This window comes from Abramis brama (genome assembly GCF_963993115.1).
Source record: "Abramis brama genome assembly, chromosome: 22".
Taxonomy (NCBI): domain Eukaryota; kingdom Metazoa; phylum Chordata; class Actinopteri; order Cypriniformes; family Leuciscidae; genus Abramis; species Abramis brama.
In genome coordinates this window covers 13,660,171-13,687,836 of record NC_139984.1, presented here as the reverse complement: position 1 = coordinate 13,687,836, position 27,666 = coordinate 13,660,171, and the positions used below count along the sequence as shown (strand labels likewise).

Genomic DNA, 27,666 nt, shown 5'->3' with positions numbered 1-27,666 from the left:
GTTACATGACAAAAACAGGACCCTTTCTTCAGTGATGTCAGTAAGGTTATTAAAGGATGTAAAGATCAACATTGAAATCTCATTCCAAAATGGTACTGTAAAGGGACATTTAAAAAACAAATGAACGCAAATGAATCACTGATTCATTTTCAGATCCACAAAAAAGAGCATATGGGTGAATGGGTGAATATCCATAAATTTAGATAAAAATAACTTGCAGGGGTAAAAATTATGAAGGATTTTAAGGTGGATTTCTTTGACTTTGTTTGGTATCACAAACTTATTGTGAATAATATTTCTTCTGTTAAATAAAGAGCATGCACTCTTATCCTGTCTTTCCTGTTACGTCACTTCCTGACCCTTTCTCCTTCCTTTCCGCGTCGGCCATTTGTGAAATTCGGTAAGAACACCATGAGCTCTAGCTTACTGTTATATTTTTTACTGTTTTAAGACAACATTTACAACGTTTTTCTTATACCATCTATGCACGGAACTGTTCTACACGAGGTGTATCAGATATTCGCGTTTTCTGCGCGTTTTATCGTGAATAACTCGGGGCTGAGTCGCTACACATGTGGAGAGCAGCGTTCATCGCGGCCGCTCTCCAGACCCTTCAGTTCACTGTCTGCGATTGAAATACGTGCTTAAAAATATAAGAATCAAATCCGCCTCCAACTTGTAAATAATGTTGTTTGATTGATTGATTCCTTTGTTTGATGCAGACTGAGCTGATTGACAGTCATCAAGTAAAGTCAAGATGCAGAACGATGCTGGTGAATTCGTGGACCTGTACGTCCCCCGTAAATGGTGAGTTCACATGAAGTTTGTGAAAGGTTCAACCTTCGATCAAATACCTATATTAATACTAATGTGAATTGTCACTAGCTGTCTTTTGTTGTGTGCTAGAGTTCAGTTTTACCTTTTGATATAGTCACATTAGAACAGTTGAATACTGGTTATAAATACGGTGAGTGCCCAAATCTTATTAAATTTGCCAATATTAATTTTTTTTAAAATTATTATTCCCAGCTCTGCTAGCAACAGAATCATCGGTGCCAAGGACCATGCCTCTATCCAACTCAACATTGCTGAGGTTTGACCATTTGAAATCTGGTCTTTGTAGACATACATTTATGAATGCAATTTGATAGTAGGCTATACAAGCAAAATGCAATTTAATTACAGCAAGTGTACACAAAATATGAACACTTATTTTGCATTATTTACTTCAGATTTTGCTAAAAACAAACATTGCTTTTTTTCATTGGCAAAACTGTTGGTATATATTGAAACTGATGTAAATGCATAGAAAGTAAAATGCCATTTAATTGTTTGTTCACTTCACTTGCTATATGATCTTTAGACAAGATTAACTCTGAAAATGGAAAATGTGTATTTTTCAACAAAACTGTTGTATATTGTGACACTTCCGTTAGATGCCAATAGCTATTAGTCGATTATAATCGCACCAACGAAACGTCAGAGTTGTGATTTTTAATGAGCCTCTCGATCTGTTACAGGTGGACAGGGCAACAGGCAGGTTCAATGGCCAGTTCAAGACGTATGCCATCTGTGGCGCCATCCGTAGAATGGTACTTGTTCAATCACACTTATATCCCATTTTACCATGAAATTTGGAAAGTGTTCATATAAATGTATGGTGTCACATCTGTCGTGGTCTCAAGAGGTTTGCGTTGTCATCTACAGGGTGAAGCTGATGACTCCCTCCTGAGGCTTGCAAAGAACGACAGCATTGTGGCAAAGTAAGCTCCTGTCAGTGGACGACTAATGCTGCTGTAGTTTTTTCCTCTGAATTTCCTGTCGGCTCGTAAATACTCTATAAAACAACTAGTGTTTAAAGTGTTGCTCCATTGTGATTGTGTGGAGAGAAAAAAAATGTTTTTCATAGTAAGAAATTTTTCCTAGCAATCATTTTTCAGTGAACTTCAGTGAGAACATTATAGGTTTATTTCACCCAAAAATGAAAATTGTCATCTACTCGCCCTCATGTTCCTAACCCGTAAGACTTTAGTTCATCTTCGAAACACGAAGTTCTTCTCAATGAAATCGGAGAGATTTCTATGATGCCCTCCATAGACGGCTACGCCACTGACACTTTGAGGCTTCAAAAAGTTCATAAAGTGATCATAAAACTAATCATTGAGCAGTTTAGTCCAAATTTTCTGAAGAGACTTGATCACTTTATATGATGAGCAGATTAAATGTATGCTTTTATTCACAAATAAACATTGATCAGTGAACATAACACAACCTGCAAGAACAAACCTCTTGTGGAAGCTCAAACATGCTGTGTAACAAGAATAAACTCTTTATGAACTTGTTAAACTGTCAAACTAGTTGTTGAGTTCTATGGAGGGACACAAATCTCTGATTTCATTCATTTGTGTTCCGAAGATAAGTCTTGCCAAAGCAAATATGTGCTTATGTGAAACTGTTTGTATTGAAACAGCTTTTAAGAGTTTTTTTTAGTTTTTTTATAATAATGCAAAATACTTTAAAAAGCCTTTTGATTGTAATGTGGTTTAATTGCTGATCTGTTTAAATCAGACAGCCGGATGCTGATTATGATTCTAATGATTGCGTTCTCTCTTTACAGGAACATCTAACTTTAAGGATGGGATCTGGAAGTTTCTTTGTAAAATAAAAAATAAAATTGGACTCCTGTGTTTGTTTTTAATAATGTGAGTGCATTAGAGTTATTAATGACTTTTAGGCTCCATGCGACTAATTAAAATTAACTATTTGAGGAGCATTATGATTAAATTAAAAGGGAATTTAATTAACCATGGGTAAAGGAAACCAATTGTGGTGGTGTGAGACTATCTGTTCTGTATTTTATTATGACGGGATACAGTTTCCTAAGATTCACTGTTGGCCAATGTGTCTTTGAATGAGCATCAGTTAAAGCAAGTGATATGTGTTGTACACTGTCAAAGCAAGCTTTTGGATAAGTTTTAACTTCAGTAGAAATAATAATAACCAGATAAAAGATCATCTAGCTGCTAAAAGATGATCAGTTAAACATATAAAGCATCCAAAGGTATGCACTAAAATAACAGCCCGTAGCGCACTTTTGTACATAGCAGAGGTGGACAGTAACTAAGTACATTTACTTGAGTACTGTACTTAAGTACACTTTTTGAGTATCTGTACTTAAATTGAGTATTATTTTGAAAGACAAATATCGTACTTTTTACTCCACTACATTTCTGTCAAGGTCCTTGACAAAACGTCAGTCAGGGGATGATTTTGGGTTGGAAATGAAAGTCGGGTTGACGTCAAAGCCAAAAAACTTCAAATAGAGCACTATTTGAGAGAACAGCCATTTGGTTGTCCGAAATTGAGTGCACTTATTCAATCTCACATTCAATCCCACTACTGGAACTGTGTTCTAGAAATGCATTTGATTTTGATATTGATATGAGGGTAGGCAGGCATAGATTGAGATGCATAAGGTACTGTAAGTATTACAACAATGCAACAATAATAAAACAATGCATTGACATTTACTTTTTAGTTGTGATACTCAAGTACTTTTAAAAATGAGTACTTCTGTACTTTTACTTAAGTAAAAATCGTTTTTTACAACTTTTACTTGTAACGGAGTAATATTTGACCAGTAGTATCTGTACTTTAACTCTCAAGTAAGGAAGTTGTGCACTTTGTCCACCTCTGGTATAAAGTTAAAAGTGGTTTCAAATCAGATTAAAAGTGGTTGGGGTTTTTATTTATATTTTTTAACAAGAATGCACGTCAGAATATTTGGCGTCATTGACAACGAATGTCCTCCCCCCGGTAGAGGTCATTGTGAGCTCAAACACACTCGTGCATCTTTTGCTGTCATTTCGCGCATATCTTTCTAACTGTTTCAGGCTGCCTAGGGTTCGTCCTCTAGGGGGCGTTTGGCGGCCCAGAAAGCCGGAGCCGCATTGTCTCATTCTATTTTTTCTATTTATCCATAACAACATTTAATAATAAAATATATGATATACCGGTTGTTGAGAGTTCCTTTTGCAACTGTTTTGAATATCTTTTTTAATGACCCCCTCTTTATATAGGCTACAATATATTATATATAATAAGAGAGCAGCTATTTACAACGCTGTTTTTTTTTTAAAGAGTTGTTACTATACTTGAAAACCCTTTTGATTAGAAGACTAAAAGTTGCAAAATCTCCAAATGTATTGTCTGAAATGGGATCAAAATTTGTAAACACTTGACTTGAATAGATTTCAAATAAATCAATTTACATTTACTGAACACCCCAACTTGGTGTTTAGCCTAAGGGTTCACCCAAAAATGAAAATTCTGTCATCATTTACTCACCCTCAAGTTGTTCCAAACCTGTATGAGTTTCTTTCTTCAGTTTTACACAAAAGAAGATATTTTAAAGATAACCAAACAGTTGACGGTAGCCATGGACTTCCATGGTATTGGGAAAAATAACTATGGAAGTCAATGGAGCCCATCAAGTGTTTGGTTACTGACATTCATCAAAATATCTTATTTTCTGTTCAGCAGAAGAAAGAAATTCATACAGTTTTTGGAACAAATTGAGGGTGCGTAAATTACAGAATTTCATTTTTGGGTGAACTATCCGTTTAATGATTGAATTCTGTCATAGACTCTTTTTTAGTTTGTGTATTTTTAAAAATTTGCTCGGGCCGGGCCTTTTTTCTTGTTTGCTGAATATAGTATTGTATAAGTATTTTTCTTTTTTTTAAATAAAATGTACATTGTGAAGGAGCCAATAAGAATCAACATCCGGTACGTTAAGCCCCGCCCATCTAAGAACTTACGTTTATCGGTAATTTGCCATTCTAAGCGCTTACATTATTTCTACTCTTCAATGGCTGTCCTCCTGCAGACACACTGAGGATTTGTAATCCATGCGTGGAAGAATGAATAATATCATACTGCATGCACGGCTATTTTAATTACATGTCTGATTCAGTTACAGGCTACGATTTCTCTCAAATGCGGGGAATTATTTCCAGCTTTAATCGACCTTGCACAAGATAACCTCCAGCTAAAGGAGACCTGCTCTCTGACAGCTCTCAAGTGCATCTTAATTTTTTATATATATATATATGTGTGAGACTTCTTCTAAATCCAAACTTACTTTTTTACTTCGTCTAACGTTAGTGTCGTTGGAGCAACATTTCGAGCTTGCTTAAAATAGTAATAATTATTTAAAGTGCAATTTATAACGCGTCTCGGACAACTCGTCCTTGCAATCTGGATCCGAATCTTTATTAAAACAAAAGCAGCACATTCACATCTAGATTTAAAAATAAATCTAGATTTTACTCTCGTTTAAAATAAAAAAAACTAACAGTTTCAGGCTCTAATACACACGGCGCCGAATGGGAGTGAAACTCTCCCACACGGAAGTGACTTACACACGTTAGGCCAGTGATCACTGTGTGTGCTTTCTTACTGTATTTATATTAGTTGCGTTCATTTATTTGGTTTTTAAAATGATTCCTGATAAGGCACCAGGCGAGGACGTGTTACATGCTTCAGAGGACTTGAAGAAAGAAGCGCACATCCCCAGTTTTGAGAAATACAAAGAGCTCTACATCAACTCTGTCGATTCCCCGGAGGGTGAGTTTCATTCTTTTGGGCAGGTCATTAACAGGTTAAAAACGGATATTTTCGACAAGAAAAATAGTAATAAAAACTTAACATTGTTGTTTTTTTAAAACCTTGTGCCCTTGGTAGACAGCAGTTTGTATCTATAACCACCTATGCTCTATTTTTGAGTTACGGTTAGGTGTATTATTGATGTTGTAAACTTTGATTTTAGTCTTTAATTGTTATCTATAGCCAGCAAAGCTTCATGTAGCCTTGTATCTATATGTAATGTATAAAATAGAATATATTAGTTTATTTTTTAATAATTATACATAATTGGTGTATTTATTGTTGTTGTTGTTGTTGTTGTTGTACTTCTTTAAACGATAAAAATCCATACACAGGCCAAATGACTCAATTTAAACATCTCTGTACATTTAATTATTATTATATATATTATTTTATATATTATAACAATTATTATAATACTTCATTAACGTATTCATTATTATTATTGTGGATATTTGTAATTTTTAAAAACTTTTGAAAGCTTTTTTTTATTTTTGTAGTATAGTAGTTTACTAGTACCATTGATGGGTATTGAATTTGTCTGTGGTTTTGCTCTGGTTCTCTGTACACAAGTTCTGAATCAGCATTTGTTTGTCCCGTTGTGTCCAGAGTTCTGGGGAGATGTCGCCAAAGATTTTTTCTGGAAGACAAAATACACTGGGAAGTTCCTGGACTACAATTTCGACGTGACCAAGGGTGAGATTTACGTGAAATGCATGGAAGGCGCCACAACCAACATCTGCTATAATGTTTTGGACCGCATCGTCCATGAGAGGAAACTCGGTGACAGAGTGGCTTTTTACTGGTTAGTATTTGTGAAGCATGTGGTTTAATTGTTTCAGTTTTCCTGGAAGTTGTGCATGTGCCATTACGAGTCTTGTTTTTTATTTTGAGAATGGTGATATCAGTGTTTTGATTTTCATCTACTTTGCCAATATTATTATACAAAACAACATATTAGAGTACACTTAAAGTGCCCCTATTATGCTATTTTAAATTTTGTTTTGGAGATCTCCTTCAATAGGTTTACATGCATCCAAGGTCACCTCATTTCTTAGAATCTGAAAAAAGGGTTTGCTCGAAGATTCAGTCTTTCTAAATCCCTCCTTACAGCCAGTCTACTCTGCTCTGATTGGTCAGACGGCCCTGTCTGTTGTGATTGATCTACTCTGCTCTGATTGGTCAGATGGCCCTGTCTGTTGTGATTGATCTACTCTGCTCTGATTGGTCAGACGGCCCAGTCTGTTGTGATTGGTCTACTCTAGGGCTGTCAAATAAAAATAAAAATTTCGAATATTCGTCGACTTTAAAAAATAAACTGCACATTCGAATACAAAAACCGTGCATTCGAAGTTTTGGTGTGTCTAAGGGCGGAGTCAGAGTCGGACGCATCGGTCAGAGCTCTCCCTGCGGATCAAGTTGACCTTCTGGTGTTTTTGAAGAACAATATGTAGATGTGTAGTAAGTAGAAGTGGATTGTTTCTGAATTGCAGTTTGCTATTTTGTGTTCATGTAACGTTAATACATTACGCTGTCTGTTGAAGCGTGTTTTCTCAGGTTACTGATGCACTTACAGTTTGCACTATTGTAACTAATTGTCCTTGCATACACATTAAGGAAATTATAATTTATTTAAGAACGATTGTTTCAAAAGTTAATGCACTTTAAAAAGTGAATGCCATATAATTTCAATAAAAGATGCGATGCTTGATTTGGTTTATATTTTCTTATTGCACTCTCTTATGGGCATAGGAGACCATGCAGTACTTTTTTCCTCTATTGTCTGTAGAATTTGAATATAATTCCAATTTTGCTAATATTTAAGAAAGAATTTCGAATTTAGGTTTTCAGCCGTTTTGACAGATCTAGTCTACTCTGCTCTGATTGGTCTACTCTGCTCTGATTGGTCAGATGGCTCAGTCTGTTGCAGGGAACCACACTAACCTTTTCCACTGGTGGCACTTGCGCTACTAACTTTTTCCGTTACTGGCGCAAAACATGATTTGGTCGCACAAATTATTTATAGTAAACCGCTCTGGACAATAATGAACAATAATGAAACTGTATTGCATACAGATGTGCTTTTTATTTTACTTGCCATCTTTTAAACCACATGCCGCCTTGTTTTTGTTTTCTTTAACATTGGTTGGGATAGATTTACTGCAATAGAAAATACAGTAGCCTACACAATAAAGTGTAAAATGGATTTCAACATGCTATGGTTGGCACAGATGGGCAGACTCCTGAACTCTTAAGTAGTGATGCACCGATGTGAAAATTGTGGCCGATACTGATAATAACCGATATTAATATTGCTGTTATGGCCGATACCGATATCTCTGTATAGAAAACAAATTTACTGATAATCAAATAAAGAGATATTTTCCAAAAAACTTTTTTTTTTTTTTTTTTTTTTACTTTAGAAATGACTTATGTTGGGCACCTTTACCTGTGTGCAAAATATGTCACACATAGGACACACACGCATTATATTGCATTGCATTAGGGATGCACGATGATATCGGCACAACATCGGTATCGGCCGATAAAAGCTTTAAATGACCGGCATCGGCCGATATGAATATTTCTGCCGATGAGCCTTGCCGATAGGGTGGCGTGTTTCCTATGTGCACGTGACGACCGTGAACATAGCATGAGTGCCAGCAACTTAAACTTCCAACATGTGGAGGCATTTCTAGCATGAGCGTCAGTTTGGTTTGAGATGTGCTGGGGACAGAGATGCATTCGCAAGTGCATTTTCAGAAGTGCTGGGTACAATGACGCAGTATTTTTTTTCTCGTTCGTGCAGGTCATGTTTCGAAAGACGATGTCCTGTAGCTTACTAATGTAAACTCTCCAAGCTACTATGCTCTCCACAGAGCATAAAATATTCATTTTATTTTATTTTTCGTGTTCGCATTTATGAGGAAAAACAGTGACAGTTCTCGGTTACGGACGTGAGCGCTCTGAAAGCGGCACTAATAGAGACTGCTTTAAAACTTCCACAGAGACCTCAAACAGAAAGCACAAAGCCTTTCTAAGTGAATTTCGTTTTGTAATAATTGTATCTTAATTTAAAAAAATGTTTCATCAACCAATTGCCTGGATTTAGCCTAATAAATAATAAGTAAACCAGATAATAGATATCAGGACACAGAGGTGCGTGCGTGAACTGGAGTTCGTCTCATAAATGAAATGAAACTCAGCATAGCTTACTTGCCTCACAGACCTGATAAATATATCTATTATCTACAGAACTTTTGAAATCCTATTTTTAAACATAACAATTCAAAACGAAAGAAAACTATGTAATCCGAAATGTGCATTTCTCTCTGGCGCGTTCACTGTGTCGGCTGCAAAGATGAAGTTGACTGACTCGCGATCTTCGGAGTAGGCTAGTCACTAGTCAGTCAACTTCATCTTTGCAGCCAACACAGAAAACACTTGTTTATTAATAAACAATTAAAATGTCTCCTTGCTATATTTGACATATTCATAATCATTACTTTTGCGCTTCTCTGTGACAACTTTTAGTTGCTTTATTGGCAGCGCCACCCTTTCATGTTACAGTACATGAACGGGTCACCACCGCATCAGCACCGAAAACAGGGGAGCATTTGGTAGACCTGTTCAAGTAGGAGAAGATGTACTTTTTTTATTTGAATTTTTTTTTTCTATTTATTTTACTTCTAAGGACTGAAGTTTAAAGTCTGAACTTAAAAATAAACTGTGGCAATGGTATATCATTTATTCTCCAAGTGAAATAATTTACCTATTTTTCAGGGGTGAATGTCTGTCTACATTTGTAAAATTATACATTTATGGTAGAATCAAATGTTGTTTGTTTGTCTTGTAAATTGCCTTAACACATGAGTGTAATACAGTAAAGGTAGTACAGGAGAGAGACTTGGATTTCTCTTCAGTAAAATAAAAGTGTAAATATATCAGGGGGAAAATGTGTATGTATCGGTATCGGTATCGGCATCGGACAAAATTAGTTTGAAAATATCGGCATATCGAATATCGGCCAAAATGCATTATCGTGCATCCCTACATTGCATTGCATATAATGTGTGCATGGTCAACTTGTCTAAAATTAAGAAACCCCTAGAAAACAGTAAAAAAAACACACAAAAAAACAGGTGTACAATGAAGATAGGCTACTTAATTTATTATTGGGAAAAGAGCTTATTTGTGACGTGCTGTCTTTGCGTTTGAACATTGCACATTTAAATGTTAGCCAATACAAACATATTTATAGAAAACAGTTGACAATGAATAGACAGGAGTCCAATAATAGCATAACAAATCACTTATTCTAAAAATAACATCAAGTAGGCTAAGTTAGACGAATCCGACATATAACGAGGGCTGTGTTGTAAAACGTCCGTCATTTAACGAATTTTAAAAACACGGATGGATCATACAAAATGCTTTCTGACATTTTGACAGAAAAAAAAAACAAGCAAGAACAAAATTTAAACTATAGCCCGTCAGTTTTCATTTTACAATTATCTTCTCTCTCTGTGTGCGCGCGTCCGTGTTTGTGAGTGTGAGAGAGAGAGCTCGCGCAGCACTGATACAATGGGACGTTTTAGTCTAAGTAACGGTCGCGGGGCTGAAGCCAAATTGATGTGTTGAATGCTCAGAGCACGTTATAAAACGTATTCTTAAAATACACATTTCTGTTTTAATAAATGCTCATAGTAAATCATAGCATATTGCCTAAAACATAGGTACAAAAATAATCAGTGATACATTTGTGACCCATTAAAAATAAGGGTCGCAATGGCATTTCAAAAGGTTGCATATGCGACCATTTTGGTCGCAGTGTAGTTCCCTGTGTTGTGATTGGTCTACTCTGCTCTGATTGGTCAGACGGCTCAATCTGTTGTGATTGGTCTACTCTGATTGGTCTACCCTGCTCTGATTGGTCAGATGGCTCAATCTGTTGTGAATGGTCTATGAAACGAAACGGCCTTTACCATATCTGAATTTCATCCCCAGAGCTTCCTCAGCACTTAATAAACGATGATATGAACAGTAACGACTTCACCGTTTTTTTCTAAATCAAGTGAAGTGGATTTGCAGCACTGAAAACAGCATCTTCTCGACATTTCGACAACAAAAACCAAACTCTTCCAGTCCTCAGTTACAACTAAAGATTTTGAGGGCGGGTCAAAGTAGATGTTGTTCGTGGGCAGCCAATGAAGACCATTAGCAGGGATTTTGCTAATTTGTTACGTAGGTGTGTAACAAGAAGTGAGACTGGAATGGCTGATTACTTGTTTCAGCTGTTCAGAATCAATTCTTTCTTTTAGGAGACAATAACTTTATTTGTCGTGCACTTTGATCTTTAAAACTTTGCAGACATTTTACATTCACAAACAGCTTTATTACACACTGCATAAAAGGGAATATTCGAAAAAGCATAATGGGGCACTTTAATACCTCTAAAATTACATTGGTTTATGATGATTGCTCATGGTTCGGCCCTCACCGAATTTCTACAACCTTTCAGTAACCGGCCCCGCACTATAACCACTAGGTTAAACCACACTTGTATTTAGGTTAAAACCTGTATATTAAGCCACAAACCTACATGGTTTAGTCCACTTTCAGATTACCTGAGTCGATACAGTATTGCTAGGCTGTTATTATATTCATATAATGATTTAATACACAGGCTTGCTGACAGACAGGGGCACATTGGAGCTATTTTAGTAGCTTGAACCAGGTCCCGCCAATAGCGGTCCACCCAGAATGAAGTGTATATTCAGTGTTGCATCTTCATAGGCTTCATTTGTTCATGTGCATTGCAGTGGATCGGTTTATCTGTGCTGAATGCTGTCCATGCAGTTTATGAGGACCTTTTTGGCAGTCATTGTTCATTAGAATTCAGATCTACAAAAATAGCCTTCAAGCGCGTCACATGTAACGAATGTTGCTTGGGGCAGTTGCTAATTCTCTGCTTTTGCAATGCCAGTTTAGCAATTGTAAAGTTTTCCATCATTTCTTGTTTCAACATAAGTTCAAATCATTGCAGAATTCAGTTTGAAACACTCAAGCTTGACTCTTTTCAGCAGTTGTGGTCTTTTACCGGGCTTCTCCTTTCTGTGTCAGAACGCAGCTGTATTTTAAGAACGTCTGCTGACACATCCAAAGTCAAGGGGGAAAAAAAGTTACACGTTAACTTGTAGGGGACATTTAAGGACACATCTCATGCCAAAATAGTGTTATCAGAGGCTTACAGTAATTGGAACATTGTCAGAAACAAATACTGAAAGTTAAAATTGAACATGCCAGTGAATCTAGGAGATGCACATCTGTTTTTGTCAACTTGCTCCAGGTCTCTCAAGTTCATACTTTGCCACTGAACATAGCATCAGTACTCAAGGATCAATATGATTATGACTGTGCATGAATGAACTAAGTAAGAAAATATGTCTATGAGAAATACACTACCGTTCAAAAGTTTGGGGTCGGTATTGATCAAGAATACAATAAAAACTGTAATATTGTGAAATATTATTACAATTTTAAACAATTGTTCTATGTTTGAATAGATTTTAAAATGTAATTTATTCCTGTGATGCAAAGCTGAATTTTCAGTATCATTACTCATTCTAATATGCTGATTTGATGCTCAGTTATTATTATTGTTGATCAAATGTTAATAATTACCACTGTTGATGAAAACAGTTTTTGTTGCTTAATATTTATGTGGAAACCATGATCATTTTTTTCAGGATTCTTTGAATAGAAACTTTAAAAGAACAGCATTTTATAACTCTTTCTTTCTAAAAAACAAAATAACCCTTATAACATTGTAAAGTAGGCATATTTACTGTCATTTTGATCAATTTAAAGCATCTTTGCTAAATAAAAATACTTATATATATTATACAAACTTTTGGAAGGTAAACGAGTAACATTTCTGGCATTGATTTGTATAGGGAGGGTAATGAACCTGGAGATGAGAAGACGGTGACCTACAGAGAACTGCTCCAGCAAGTCTGCAAGTTTGCTAATGTCCTCAAGACACAAGGTATGCTCACACACATGCTGTTGAACTGGTTAAGAATGGTATAATGGACCAGCAGCAGGTTAAAGATTTGACACCGATGTAGTGTATTAAGGCAATGTCCTCTTGTCATCCATTGCTCTCTTCCTCTCTCTGACTGTGCAGGAGTGAAGAAAGGTGACCGTGTGTCTATTTACATGCCCATGGTGGTGGAGCTGGTGGTGGCCATGTTGGCCTGCGCTCGGATTGGAGCGGTTCACTCTATTGTGGTCAGTCCTTTGTCATTTGAGACTCATTTCCTTCGTCTTCCCTTGGAATTTAGTTGGAGCACTGTATTGACCAATTAGCTTAAAAAGACACACCTAAACATGTTTTGCAAGATTTGTCTTCTTTTTTTCTCTCTTTCAACAAGTTGGACTGTTTGCCGGTGTATCAGAAATGTTATACAAAGGAAAAATGTTTTTGCAACATTATATTTATTCCCGTTTTTGTGTTCATATCCCAGTTTGCCGGTTTCTCCGCCGAGTCGCTGTGTGAGAGGATCATGGACTCTCAGTGCTGTCTTCTTATTACAGCCGGTAAGAAAAGCATGGCAAAAAAATCAAACTTAATTTACTCAAAGTATATAAACTCTGCTAATCCCAAAGTTAATCTGTTGAGTTTCCATCTACTGCAAAAGAGTGCTGCGTTTCACAGTTCACAAGTCTGTGGATTGAAAGTGGCAGTAATCGTATTACTATCAAAAGCTATTTAGACTGTGAATTATTATTTTATTTTTTTACTTTTTTTTTTTTAGTAGTAACAGGGAACTCCACTCCAAGAGTTTGACATGTTTAGAAAGGGGAATGAGTTTTTGGGATAAATATGACCTTGATGAATCCATTAATCCATCATTAAGCTATTTTTGAAGGCTGGAATGGTGCTGCATAATAAGGGTTAAACTAATAATCACAATTATTTTCTTAAATTATAATCAATTATTAATCACGAATAATAACCAGTAGGGCTGCATGATATTGAAGAAAAATGCGATATGCGATAACTCGTTAAATAATGTGCGATACGATAATGTTTAAAGTGTGTAAAATAAACTTAAATTATCTTTAAAATATATTTTAAATTATATACCCTACATACGTGTTTCACATTCTTTTAGTGACAAGAAAACATCCCTACGACTTCTGAAAGTGAACATCAGTGTTTTACTGAAACATAAGAAGTGGTATTTTAACATCAGTGTAAACCATGGGGTTCAGGGTTTCAGGTAGGCCTACATTAGGGTTATTTAACAACAGAAACTGAATAATCAAATGTAAAAATAAAAACTGCTTAGTTTTCACTGTGTGAATTAAATATATACTGATTCTTATTAAAGCTACAAAAGTTATTCAGCCAAGAGCAGTGAGTGATTTTCTCTTTGTCTTCTGTTCATGACCCCAGTTATTGCAAGCTGTTGCGATATGCATATCGCGTATAATGTTAAGTAAAGCACGGGATAGAAAACGTATACTTTTAAGAGAAAAGCTCAGTTTGGGGGATTTATTCTCTTGACATCTGGCAACCCCAAGCAGGAAAGATAATGGAGGCTCGTCGTTACCAATGCAAGATAATAAAAAAGTCAAATTGTCAAAACGTTTTCAGGACAGACGTGTAGGTAGCGCCGAAGTCTTTGAGCTTGAGAGTGGACTATAACCATAAAATAAACATTTCAGCCATGATAAGATCAACATCTGTTATCACCTAATAAACATTTACTGTCTTTGTCTTTTCGGGATTTTCTGTGAAATGCTTAAATAAGTTGTTTTATTGTGTTTCTTTCTCTCCCCAGATGGGTTTTACCGCGGTGATAAGCTGATCAATCTGAAGCTGATAGCCGATGAAGCGCTACAGAAATGCAGGGACAAGTATGATAAACTCTAGTTAAGTAGTAGTGCAATGCTTATCATGTGCACGTAAACACACAGTGGCAACTTTATTAGATAACTTTTGTCAATTTTTTTTGGTTCTGATTCAGTTCTTCTCAACAATTGTTGTCTCTAAATGTTAATTTTGAGTCTTGCAGCAGCCTTTGGTCACACAGTGAGATTATTTTAGATTTAAACAGAGCTATAATAACAAATCAGGAAATATTATTACAATTTAACATACCTGTTTTCTATTTGAATATATTTTAAGATGGCAAAGCTGCATTTTCAGGATCATTACTCCAGTCTTCAGTCTTTTTTTATGTATAAAGTTCAAAAGAACAGAATTTATTTGAAATAGAAATCTTTTGTTACATTATAAATGCATTTTGGTCACTTCTGATCAATTTAATGCGTCCTTACTGAATAAAAGTATTAATTTCTTTAAAAAAAAAAAAAAAATCTTACTGACAACAAACTGTTTAGTCAGTTTTGGAGAATGGAAGTGGGTTCATATTGGAAACGATTTTGAGGAAGAAATACTGGACCCCTAATAAAGTGGCCACTGTATACATGCTTAACAGTGTCTTTTCTGTTCACTTGATTCTCTAATGTCTTTCACACTGTCAGGTCTTTCACCGTGGAGAAATGTATAATGCTAAAACACCTGACAAAGGAAGACGAGGCCTCACCGCCGGGCTCGCAGTCGCCCCCAGCGAAACGCTCCTGTCCCGACCTGCAGGTAAAGCTTGACCTCTGCACCTCAGCCATACAACTAACAGACTCCATTCTTCATTTGTTCATGCTAATATGTTTCTTACTCGTTTGGACATCTCCATATTGCTACAGGTGTTTTTATTTGTTTTATTTCAAGCTAATCTTAGTAGAGTCCCAGAGCACACTGAGTTTTTTTCATTAGATTATATCTCAGTTATAGGGAAGCCCTGAACCGCAACGTTAAAAAAAAAAAAATCTAGCATTTCGAAATATTTTGAGAATAAAGTCGAAATATTTTGAGAATAAAGTCGAAATATTTTGAGAATAAAGTCGAAATATTTTGAGAATAAAGTCGAAATATTTTGAGAATAAAGTCGAAATATTTTGAGAATAAAGTCGAAATATTTTGAGAATAAAGTCGAAATATTTTGAGAATAAAGTCGAAATATTTTGAGATTAAAGTCGAAATATTTTGAGATTAAAGTCGAAATATTTTGAGATTAAAGTCGAAATATTTTGAGATTAAAGTCGAAATATTTTGAGATTAAAGTCGAAATATTTTGAGATTAAAGTCGAAATATTTCGAGATTAAAGTCGAAATATTTCGAGATTAAAGTCGAAATATTTCGAGATTAAAGTCGAAATATTTCGAGATTAAAGTCGAAATATTTCGAGATTAAAGTCGAAATATTTCGAGATTAAAGTCGAAATATTTCGAGATTAAAGTCGAAATATTTCGAGAATAAAGTCGAAACATTACCAGAATACAGTCTTCTGTAGAAGTTGCATGTGTGCTTGCCGTTATTTCACATTGCCGCACAGGCATTCATGTGTGTGTGCGCGTGCGTGCGTGTGTGTGTGTGTGTGTGTGTGTGTGTGTGTGTGTGTGTGTGTGTGTGTAAACTGGATCTACACAAAATAATAGCTTTACTTTTATCTTGCCTTTCAACAAAAGGAAAATCTACAGGTCTACCAACATGGCATTAGGCTAGGACGTTATAAAATATACTGTGCCGAAATAGACTTTAGCCTACAGGCGAAAACACTTTTCAGACTGGATCAAGATATCCAGCTTTATGAATGAATGCATGAATGAGGCATTTATATAGCGCTTTCATATGTTTACTGTAGGCCTACACTTAAAAGCGCTTTACAATCATTTCAGGGAATCTCTCCTCAACCACCACCAGTTGTATATATGTTATATAATATATTATATTTATGAAACACACACAAAAAATTCAGATTTGGAAACACGCCCTATGCACCAGTGGACGCGCGCCATATTGACTGTAGAAGACTGTATTCTGGTAATGTTTCGACTTTATTCTCGAAATGTTTCGACTTTAATCTCGAAATGCTAGAATTTTTTTTTTTTTTTTTACGGATTTTTTGTTTTTTTTTTCGTTGTGGTTCAGGACTTCCGTACAGTTACAAATGCATTTTGTTGGGTCAAAAATAGATATTAAAGCAAGAACAATGTTTTTTATTTTTTTTTTATTGCCGATACCAATAGAGACCAGGGTGAAAAAATAAAAAGAATTAAAAAAAAAAAAAAATCAAATTAACATAATTATATAGTTTTGAATTATAATACTATTTTATTAAATATATATATAAAAAAAAAAAAAAATTCCTGTGATCAAAGCTGAATTTTCAGCATCATTACTCCAGTCTGCAATGTCACATGATCCATCAGAAATCATTCTAATATGATGATTTGCTGCTCAAAAAATATTATCATTGTTGTGGCTTAATATATATATTTATGTGGAAACTGATACATTTTTCTTAGATGAATAGGAAGTTCAAAAGAACAGCATTTATTTGAAATGGAAATCTTTTGTGGCATTGTAAATCTCTTACTGTCGTCCTTGCTGAAAAGTATTAATTCAAATAAAAACAGTTTTACTGACCCCAAACATTTGAACAGTAGTGCACACAAAATTGCTGAGATTATATTTTAAAACACTTCTTTACTAAATAATTACTCATAATACATGAATATAATTGCAAACAGAGAGGAAGGAATGATATCAGAACAGATGCAGACCAGGTTCAAAACTGTGTTTCCCTCCTGAGCACATGGCTTTGAGACTATTCTGAGCTTTGATTTAAGTTAAACAATAATGATTATTATTCCACCTGAATCAATGGATATCTGTCCATGTAAGTGGGGAATAGATTCAGATGAAAAAATGACTGCAGTATCCCTTTCACAAAGTCTTTGTTCTGGTCTCTCAAATGTTAACTCTTGTCCTGTACATCTCCTGAGGAGTTTCGAGTCTTGCATTGTCCTGTGTGTTACAGATATCTCTTGGTTATTTAACAAAGGCTTTGTGTTACTGTTGTAAATCCATAAAGGTCTGGTGTGATTTATCTGATTGTGCCGAAGACCTTTGAAACAGTTGAACGTTTTATGTGTGACGCTCACCTATGCAAGCTGATCTCTTTTAAACCTGTAATTCTAACAATGTCAGTTTGACTTTTGAATCATTTTGAATCATTTTTTTTTCTCCATCAATGTGGGTCCATGTCTGTGTCCTTTTCCTCTTTCGGTGTGAGTAATCTCTCCATTAACCCCCTTTAGCAGGAGAAACAGAAAAGAGTAAGGAAGGTCCGTCCCCCCCCACAGGTATTTCATGTCTCCTTTGTGCATCAGTTGTGTGTGTGTGTGTGTGTGTGCTTTGTCTTATTAACACCTGTTAGTGTGCTCATGGGTTCTTGCTCTTAGGGGCGGCTCGAGACCTTTATCACTGTCCTCACATTCTCACACAACACCATGTTTGTGTGTGTTGCTGTGTGTTTGCTTTTGAAAATACATTTCACCATGTACAAACTCATCAGACTTGGCGTTCAATTATAAGGCCATAAATGAAAGGCATATTCTGACTTATTAACAACTTAATGTCTTCATTTGAGCTAAATAATGTCTTAATGCATGGCATCTGTTGTATCCTCGATTATCTATGATAATTGATAATTGAATTTTTGTTTTTAAAGTAGTCTATTTTACAGTATTGTGAGTGTTAAAAATGTGTTTGTTTTCTGTAATGAAAATGAAAATGTAGTAAATGAAAATGTAATTACAATTCTCACAATTGTGACATTACTTCTCATAGTTGTGACTGTATTGCACAATATGATGTTCACAGAGTTCTCACAATTACAACTTTATACACTGCTGTTCAAAAGTTTGGGGTTGGTAAGATTTTGACAGTTTCTTGCGCTCAGTAATGCTGTGTTTATTTGATCAAAAATACACTAATATAGTGAAATATCATTGCAATTAAAAAGAATTGTACATTTCTATTTTAATGTATTTTAAAACATAATTTATTACTATGATGACAAAGCTGGATTCAGCAGCCATTACTCCAGTCTATTTGGAACCTAATAAACATTTATTATTATTATCAATGTTAAAAACAGTTGTGCTGCTCAATATTTATATGGAATTATGTGTTTTCAGGATATTTTAATAAATGTAGAGGTTTTACAGCATTTATTTGATAAATAGTTTAGTAAAATTATAGTAACATTATAAATGTCTATAGATCAGCCTTAAAGGGATAGTTAAAAATGAAAGTTCTGTCATTTACTCACCCTCATGTTGTTCCAAACCTGTAATATTTTCGTTCATATTACATATAAACATTCATCAGCACACACATCAGTTGTGGTAAACAGAAGCTCAAACATGTCCGCTTGACGTATGATCTCTTTATGAACTTTTTGAAGCAACAAAGTGGTAGTTGCGTAGCTGTCAATGAAGGGACAAATAAATCTCAGATTTCATCAAAAAGATCTCGATTTGTGTTGAACGAAAGATGAACGAAAGTCTTACGGGTTTGGAACGCCATGAGGGTGAGTAATTGATGAAGTTTTTTAAGTTCGATGTTTTCATTTTTGAGTAAACTATCCCTTTAATGCATTTCTTATTTTGCATCATATTTCTTATAAAATGCATAGCATTTTTCAGGGTTTTTAGTTAATTGAAAGTTAAAAAAAACAGCATTTCTTTGAGATGAAAATTGTTTCGTTTAACATTATAAATGGCTTTACTGATACTTTTTATCAATGGTAAGCATCTGACTTGAATAAAAGAAGAAAAACTTTTTTTTTAATCTTACTGACCTCAGACTTTTATATGGAAGTGTTTGTCATGTTTATTGCTTTTTTTTAGATTTTTTTTGTTTACTCCAAGACTGAAACAGTCTTTCATTGTCTAGTATTGGTTGGTTCAGTAACACTTCATAAAAATGTTAATTAACATCAAAAACATTTATGACATATTACATAATTACTTAATACCTCATTACATTCAGAGATGTAAAAAGTTAGAAATGTCAACTACTGACATGTTTTGTTAAAGGTTATTATGAAGTGTTTCCACTTGACTTGATCGCCAGTTCTGATCCTTGAGCTAGCACTGAAACCGTTTACTGTTCCTAGTACATCTGTGTTAAATGACAAGTGTGTCCATGTCCTAAATGATCTCCTCACATACGCTTTGCGATTTCATCACAAATGTATCTGGGAAGCTCTTATGGTAGTGACTAGACTCTAAACGCTCGATTCTAAACCTTTTCCGCTCAGACCGTCTAATGGATTTGATGGTTCTCTCTGTGTAGTCAAACACTAACTCTCAGCTATGAGCTCCATGCTAATGCTCTTGTCACTTAAATGAACTATAGTGTTCCCTCTGTCTCTGAACTGCATGAAAAACTAGATCTTTAGACTTCTCTGTTGCGTTCATGTCTCTTTTTGTTTGTCCGTCTAGTGTTTTTGTGTTAACTAAACCTGATCTTTTCAGATGCTTTCTCTTTCAGTTTTGAAAACGGCTTTGGCTAAAGCAGACGGACATTTGTGCTACATTCACTTTGGTTAGATTGAACTGAATCTGTCTAATAAGTCTGACTGAAATAAATACCAATGTGTGCCTCTAATTAACGTATTATATGCATTATTTGCATGCAATCTTTTCATTTAATCTTTTGCTGCTTTTCAAGTCATTCTGGAATAGTTGGATTTACGAGATGAACGAATGCTTGACACCACAATGATTTTTCCATTCTAAAAACAAATAGAAAACCCATTGTAGTTATAGAGTGATTACAGTAGAAGTCTATGGACTTTACACCTCTGAAAACAACCAAAATCACTTCCCATGACTTGAAAGCAGCATTTGTTCTGTTCAGTCCAGCAGTTTATAACCTTCACAGACTGATTTGATAACATCAGGTTCCCTAAATTGTGTATCGTTCTCTGAAGTGTGACACCAGAGGTGTAAAGTCCAGGGGTCAGAAAGTAAAAGTCCTGCCATATGTTTATTCCACCCATGAACTCAGCCAGCTGATCTCCTGGCTGAAAAACTGTGCTAATTAGCAAATCCAGGTGACTGGAACAAAATAATGAGGAGGACTTTTGCTTTCTGAACCTGGACTTTACACCTCTGTGTGACACCAGGAAGAGTGAACAGTTACACGAGCCGAGTTGACTATGAGCGCTCTCTGTTCTGTGATTGGTGCAGGTGCCGTGGAATCCTGAGGTGGATATGTGTTGGCACACTCTGATTGGTGGAGCGTCAGAGGAGTGTGAGCCTGTGTGGTGTGATTCAGAGGACCCGCTCTTCATCCTCTACACCAGTGGCTCTACTGGGAAACCTAAGGTAGATCCTCCAAACAACCCAATCCTCCTTGAATTACTTAAGTGTGTTATTTGCTTTTTCGTATACAGCTCTTATTTGTCCCTCTTTTTCTCACGCTCTACCACTCCACTAGGGTGTGTTGCATACCGTGAGTGGCTACATGCTCTACACTGCGGCCACCTTTAAGCTGGTGTTTGATTATCACTCTGATGATGTGTATTGGTGCACTGCGGACATTGGTTGGATCACCGGTCACTCATACATCACATATGGGCCCATGGCCAATGGCGCAACCAGTGTGTTGGTGAGGGGAACATTCTGATTTTGCTCTTTGTAGTCACTGTCTTTAAGTGATTGAAAGCATATTGACTTCTCTACAAAGGCCTTTTTTGTTGTATAGTATAAATGATTATTTTTTTATCTTCTGTTTCTAGTTTGAGGGTCTTCCAACATACCCGGATGTGAGCCGAATGTGGGAGATTGTTGATAAATATCAAGTCTCCAAATTCTACACAGCACCCACCGCCATCCGGCTACTGATGAAGTACGGCAGTGAGCCCGTTCAGAAGTGAGTTCGGGGTCTATTGTGTCTGTACACTAGGGAGAGTTAAAAAAAAAAAACTTTAAAGTGATTGTAAATACATTTATAATAGGGAGGGATGCAGTGAAGTTGAAATGCTGGGCCGAAACCCAAAAATTCAGGATGTACTTGGCTGAAAACCGATTAATTAATCAAACTTTAATCAACACTCAAATAGCTAAAAAGTTGTATAAACATTTAAATTGCACATAAGGCAGTTTTTATATCAACTTTTTAATAACAGGATTGTCTCTCTACTCTAGTTTGTTGGTGAAATATAAACATTTAAACGACAATAAACTGTAATCATTTGTTTTCATGACAGATTTATTCAAACATGCATTAAATCATGAAGACATCACTAACAGGTTAAGTAAAATATAATGAATATGTAATACAGTGCATATATTTAGCCAAATGCTCTTCTTTAAAGTTATTTTTTTCTAGCTACAGTAACTAGTGAATTAATAGACATTGAATCGCTTTCTTGAGGTAAATGTAACGTTAAGTGGCATTGTATAGCTTACACGCTGTTTTATTGATGACTTTCCTCAGTTAAAACAGCGATTTACATGAGGTTTCATTTCCGTAAGTTGTAGTATATCTTTCAACATACCTTCTGGGGTTCAGCCCTGTTTATTTCATGCTGTAACTAGTAGTAAAGAGGAAGAGATTATCGGTTCATGTGCACTTGATCTGTAGAATTTCGTAATAAAATCGACAGAATTTTGAAGTTGAGACTTTGCTTCATATTAAAAGTAACAAAGCACAAAAGTTTTTGCGATTATTGAATGGCAGGCACTACACATGTTTAGTGAAGTTTTGTTCACGCATCAATAGAAAACAGCACAGACTAAAATATTTTTGATTTAGAAACCATATCATTACCGATTAAATTCGAGAAATTATTATTGTCAATCCAGAGCCAGTGTCCACACTCCACACAGCTGACATGTTGTAGCTTGATCAGCAAATCATCATATTAGAATGGTTTCTGAAGGATCATGTGACACTGAAGACTGGAGTAATGATGCTGATAATTCAGCTTTGATCACAGGAACAAATTCAATTTTAAATATATTAAAATAGAAAACGGTTATTTTAAATTGTAATATTTCACAATATTACTGTTATACTGTTTATTTGTTCAAATAAATGCAGCCTTGTTGAGCATGAGACTTCTGTTAAAAGTATAAAACAATCCTACTGACCCCAAATAGTCAGTGCATTATTATGATCAGCTATCAAAATATTTATGACCTTAAAATAGTTTTCTGTGAAATTCTTATCCAGTAATATTTTTTTATTGACACACTGTGTGTAGTGTGTGTATATAATATTATGTTTACATTATGAAGTATAGTGTTTAGGAATAAGTATTGAGTCTATTGACAGTATTATGAATGTTTATTTATAATTGCCATTGCTTGGTAATATTATCTATCTAGGACACTTTCTCCCATTTCCAGATAACACTTGATGTAACTTTATGATAACTACTATAATGATATGATATAGTTACACTTGATAGTATTCGTCTCTTTGTGTACAAAGTCTTCTAACAGAACCACGTTTATACGTCCATTCACTGTGTGTTGTGTGCAGTGTGTTTTTGCATACAACTGGTGCCAGTATGTGTCAGCTTTCTGTCCGCAACCTTGATACAGTACCAATAGTCTTAATTACGGTTTACCACATTTTACAAAAATAGTCAAATTTACAAAACTGTGCAATGGTTTGTGTGGTCAGGTATAAGCGGACCTCCCTGAAGATTTTGGGGACAGTAGGGGAGCCCATAAACCCAGAAGCCTGGCAGTGGTACTACAGCGTGGTGGGAGAGAAGAGATGTCCGGTGGTGGACACCTTCTGGCAGACTGAGACGGTACGAACTGAAGCCAGAGCAGTAACATCCATGTTGCTTTGAAGCCGTCTACCATAAGGTCACTTGTCTTTTTTTGTATGTTCCTCAGGGTGGGCACGTGATGACCCCTCTGCCGGCCGCTACGCCCCTGAAGCCTGGCTCTGCCGTGAGTGAACTTTGTGCTATGAATAAATAATAAAAATGTAGCAATGAATAAAAACATACATTAGTGGTCAAAGGTTTGGGGTCAGAAAGAAAGAAAGAAAGAAAGAAAGAAAGAAAGAAAGAAAGAAAGAAAGAAAGAAAGAGAAAGAAAGAAAGAAAGAAAGAAAGAAAGAAAGAAAGAATCATAATTTTTAGATTATAATTTAAATATAAATTATAATTTTTATATTTTTATAAGTATATATATAATTTTTTTTTATGTTCTTGAAAGAACTGTATTTGTATTGCATGTATTTGATAAAAAAAAATATGGTAAAAACAGTTATATTGTGAAATATTATTAGAATTTAAAGTAATTTAAAATTTAAAATGTACTTTATTCCTGTGATGCAAAGAGTTTTCAGCATCATTACTCCAGTCTTCAGTGTCACATGACCCTTCAGAAATCATTCTGATATGATGATTTGATGCTTTAGAAACATTTCTTAATAGTTTTCTGGAAACTGAAAAGCATTTAATTGAAATAGAAATATATTTTGTAACATTTTGTAAAATGTCTTTACTATCACTTTTTAATAAAAGAAAAATCTTACTGACCCTAAATTATTTTACAGAAGTGTATATATTTGCACAAAGTAACCATTTAAGGATACAAGTTGATTAACAGCATTTGTTGCATAAAATTCATTACCACAGTTTAAGTAAAATATTTTCTACAAAACAGAAGCATACATGTTAATTTGAGATTAATGTGGTAGAATCGCTTACTAACTTCTGTATGTTGGTTAATGTTTGTAGACATTTCCCTTTTTTGGGGTTGTACCTGCTATTCTGAATGAGTCGGGGGAGGAACTTGAAGGACCGAGTGAAGGCTATCTGGTACAGTGATCTTTTTTTGTGTGTGTGTGTGTGTGTGTGTGTGCAATTTTTTTTCCTCATACTTTTGTATTTTTAGTTGAGATGATTTGATTATACATTTTGTTTGATTTCCATGTTAATTTTAAAATTCTTAACACTATTTAACCATGCAAAAACTCAAGTTTAAAACACAAGAGCTGTTGTGTGTTCACTCCTCTCTTCCTCAGGTGTTTAAACAGCCTTGGCCAGGTGTGATGAGAACAGTGTATGGAAACCACCAGAGGTTCGAGACCACCTACTTCAAGAAATTTCCTGGATATTACGTGACTGGAGACGGTAATTTGTGCTGTGATTCGTTTTCAGTTTTACAGTAAGTGTGCTTCATATAATTGTGAGAAGTGAGAGTTTGTGCTTTAAGTTAAGCGTGTCTTGTCTGTCCAGGTTGTCGTAGAGATAAAGACGGGTACTACTGGATCACTGGAAGGATAGATGACATGCTGAATGTGTCTGGTGAGTAGAGGGACAATTTGTACATTTGTTGATTTGTACAATACCCTTCAACAACAACAAAAGTCTCCTGTTGTGTAATTTCCCCCAGTGTGGAGAAAGAGAATGTGTGGCTTGGACCTACAGTTGTTGAAATAATGCAGATTAATGAGTTACGAAGACAAGTTGATGAAATTCAGGACACACATTACAGACATTTGTCTCTTGCCTGCTTTCTATCTCTTTACTGATATGACTCTAGAGATTTACAAAGGGTTGAAGTAGCTTACATACCAGAAACCGTACAATAAACAGCCTGTAATAGAGCAAAAGCTTATATTGCTGGTGGATCTGTTTGTTCCAGGACACTTGCTGAGCACTGCAGAGGTGGAGTCGGCTCTGGTGGAGCATGAAGCCGTGGCGGAGGCAGCGGTTGTGGGGAGACCACACCCTGTCAAAGGCGAGAGTCTCTACTGTTTTGTCACCCTCAATGACGGAATCAACTACAACCAAAAGCTGGAGGCGGAGCTTAAAAAGCAAGGTATGTGTGCTTCAATGAATGGTTCATGCAAAAACTTTAATTCTGTCATCATTTATTCACTCTTATGTAAGTTGGACCCCATATGATCCTCTTTCTTCTATAAAACACAAAAGTAGGTGTTAGCCAGAGTGTTTGAACAGCTCTTTTCTATACAGCGAAAGTGATTTTATATCATCAAACTTAAAGTATCATAAAAAACAATCTGTACAGCTTTATTCGCTAAGTCTTTTGAAGTCATACAAGTTTTGTTTTTTTGTTTTGTTTTTTGTTGTGTTGTGTTTTTGTTTTGTTTTATTTTGTTTTGTTTCGTTTTTTCTTTGTTTTGTGTTGCTTGTTTTGTTTTGCTTTGTGTTTTTTGTTTTTTACTGATTATCTCTACTGATAATCTGCCAGAGCTCACACATTTTCCTATTTTAATTCTAGTATTCCTATTTTATAAACTATTTCTTGTGTTTTGAGCTTTTGTCTGCTGTTTAAATAACTTGACAAAGCATTGAATAATGATTTTTGTTTAATCGTAAACTCTGAGTTTATATTAAAAACAGTTTCATAAACTCTGAATAACGGCTTTCTTTTCATTTCTTTTTTCAAACAGTGAGAGAGAAGATTGGTGCCATAGCTACGCCTGACTACATTCAGAATGCACCCAGCCTTCCAAAAACCAGATCAGGTATTAATATTGAATGGTTTATTTGTTATTTATTTATTTATTATTATTAAAACGTAATTTTTTTATTTTTTTTAAAGGTAAGATCATGCGTCGCGTCTTGAGGAAGATAGCGTGTAATGAACGGGATTTAGGTGACGTGTCCACATTAGCAGACAGCTCCGTCATTGAACAGCTGTTTGAGAACCGCTGCTGTTCTGCTGTGTGACCACCAGGGGCTTCCAACACAACGCCACTGTCTGGCCCCAATACAAGCTTCAGTTCTGGAAGGAGAAGGATGAGTCTGAGCTTAGAATGGAGTTTAGGATAATGCTAGTGGGCAGACAGAATGAAAAAATTAAAGACTTAAGAATCTCTAGGAAAACCCAAGGAGTGGGAGCGGCACAGTTTTAACCACATTATTTTACAAGAATCACCTGTATATTAGAAATCATTGTTTCCCTCAAATGTTTATTTTTTATTTGTTTATATTTTCCTCTTCCTTTTTCCACGTTCAGTTTATTCATTAATCTGTATATGACTACACTGTCCAGCTTTCAATGTGCCAACATAACCTAAAACAGGTTATCATTTGTTTTGTTTTTATCTCCTAAAACGGTAAATAAGACCGTCATGTCACAATTGTTGTTGTGTACTCTGAAATAGCACTGTGTTAAATCTCTGCTTTGGTTGAAGGTTTAATTTGTAAAATTTAACTTTCCTAACAAGCCAAAGCATGCATTAATATTTACCAGAATAACATGGTATCATGCAGGTGTTTCATATGTTAAAACTGAACTATGTATGTTTTACTCTGGAACAGTTTGTGACTTTGATGAAAGTTTGTGTGTGAACTGATATTATAGTTCTCCAGGAAAGTTATGAATGCGCTTTGGTTGACTGCATAAAGGCTGGATGTTTATTTGAAAACATACTCAAATATAGTAAATGGCATTTCTGACCATGATGGTCTGGTTATAGACAACACTTAGACCTGTTCAGTGGGCTTTCCATTTATGAAATCATATTTGTGTTCAAGTCTGTCATTTTAAATTGTGAAGGTATCCTCTCATAAAATATTTTCTGGAGAAAAGTGATCAAATTCCTGCCATTTCATGAGTGTATTACGCTCTCATGCACCACTACTGGATTGTATTTGTTATCATTGTCACTGTCAGATTGATTTCTTCCTGCTTGGCATTAATTGTGTTTGTTTTGTTGGTTGAGTTTTGAATTTCATAGCTCTTGATGTGGATGAGTATTAGCTGTCAGTGCTTTTCTCAACCCTCTAAACACTCACTAGCCTATATATGATGAGCAACCTTTGAACTTTAGATTGTGTTTTGTTTTTGGTTTTTTTTCCTTTTTTTCACTAATTTCCTTGTAATCAATTCATCTGTGCAGGGCAACAAACAGAACTGAATGAATTAAAGTGCTGAAATTTTGAAATAGTTTTTGTGCTCTTGTGTGCTTTACTCTTGCAATGTTTATTATCTGATGAATTATGTGCCTGTACTGCAGGGTAATTTAATTTATTTTATGGTGGAGCTGCTCCTTAAAGTCTCAA

At 35.3% G+C, this 27,666-nt stretch overlaps 2 protein-coding genes across 3 annotated transcripts; both read left to right on the top strand.

The window, feature by feature from the left end:
• Nucleotides 1–340: 340 nt before the first annotated feature.
• On the top strand, nt 341–2,679 carry rps21 (ribosomal protein S21). Its single transcript, XM_084099651.1, has 6 exons — nt 341–400; nt 723–807; nt 1,030–1,093; nt 1,521–1,592; nt 1,708–1,763; nt 2,618–2,679. The coding sequence occupies exons 2-6, from the start codon at nt 758–760 to the stop codon at nt 2,625–2,627; spliced, it is 252 nt and encodes an 83-aa protein (XP_083955777.1). The 5' UTR covers nt 341–400; nt 723–757; the 3' UTR covers nt 2,628–2,679.
• A 2,141-nt stretch (nt 2,680–4,820) lies between these two features.
• On the top strand, nt 4,821–27,551 carry acss2 (acyl-CoA synthetase short chain family member 2). Of its 2 annotated transcripts, XM_084098157.1 has the most exons (19): nt 4,821–5,628; nt 6,277–6,472; nt 12,624–12,715; nt 12,857–12,960; nt 13,197–13,269; nt 14,520–14,595; nt 15,226–15,337; nt 17,903–17,947; nt 20,846–20,983; nt 21,096–21,266; nt 21,397–21,530; nt 23,292–23,424; nt 23,513–23,569; nt 24,367–24,447; nt 24,654–24,762; nt 24,868–24,936; nt 25,277–25,453; nt 26,049–26,123; nt 26,201–27,551. In XM_084098157.1, the coding sequence occupies exons 1-19, from the start codon at nt 5,502–5,504 to the stop codon at nt 26,326–26,328; spliced, it is 2,097 nt and encodes a 698-aa protein (XP_083954283.1). In that variant the 5' UTR covers nt 4,821–5,501; the 3' UTR covers nt 26,329–27,551. The 2 variants fall into 2 exon arrangements, with proteins under 2 accessions (XP_083954283.1, XP_083954284.1); XM_084098158.1 differs by lacking the exon at nt 17,903–17,947.
• Nucleotides 27,552–27,666: the final 115 nt, after the last annotated feature.

Excerpts from the sequence above, each read along its gene's own strand:
- rps21 (XM_084099651.1), top strand. The coding sequence starts at position 758 with ATGCAGAACGATGCTGGTGAATTCGTGGACCTGTACGTCCCCCGTAAA. Across the intron at positions 1,094-1,520 it reads TCCAACTCAACATTGCTGAG|GTGGACAGGGCAACAGGCAG; the intron begins GTTTGACCATTT and ends GATCTGTTACAG. Across the intron at positions 1,593-1,707 it reads GTGGCGCCATCCGTAGAATG|GGTGAAGCTGATGACTCCCT; the intron begins GTACTTGTTCAA and ends TGTCATCTACAG.
- acss2 (XM_084098157.1), top strand. The coding sequence starts at position 5,502 with ATGATTCCTGATAAGGCACCAGGCGAGGACGTGTTACATGCTTCAGAG. Across the intron at positions 12,961-13,196 it reads GAGCGGTTCACTCTATTGTG|TTTGCCGGTTTCTCCGCCGA; the intron begins GTCAGTCCTTTG and ends TTCATATCCCAG. Across the intron at positions 21,267-21,396 it reads ATGGCGCAACCAGTGTGTTG|TTTGAGGGTCTTCCAACATA; the intron begins GTGAGGGGAACA and ends TTCTGTTTCTAG.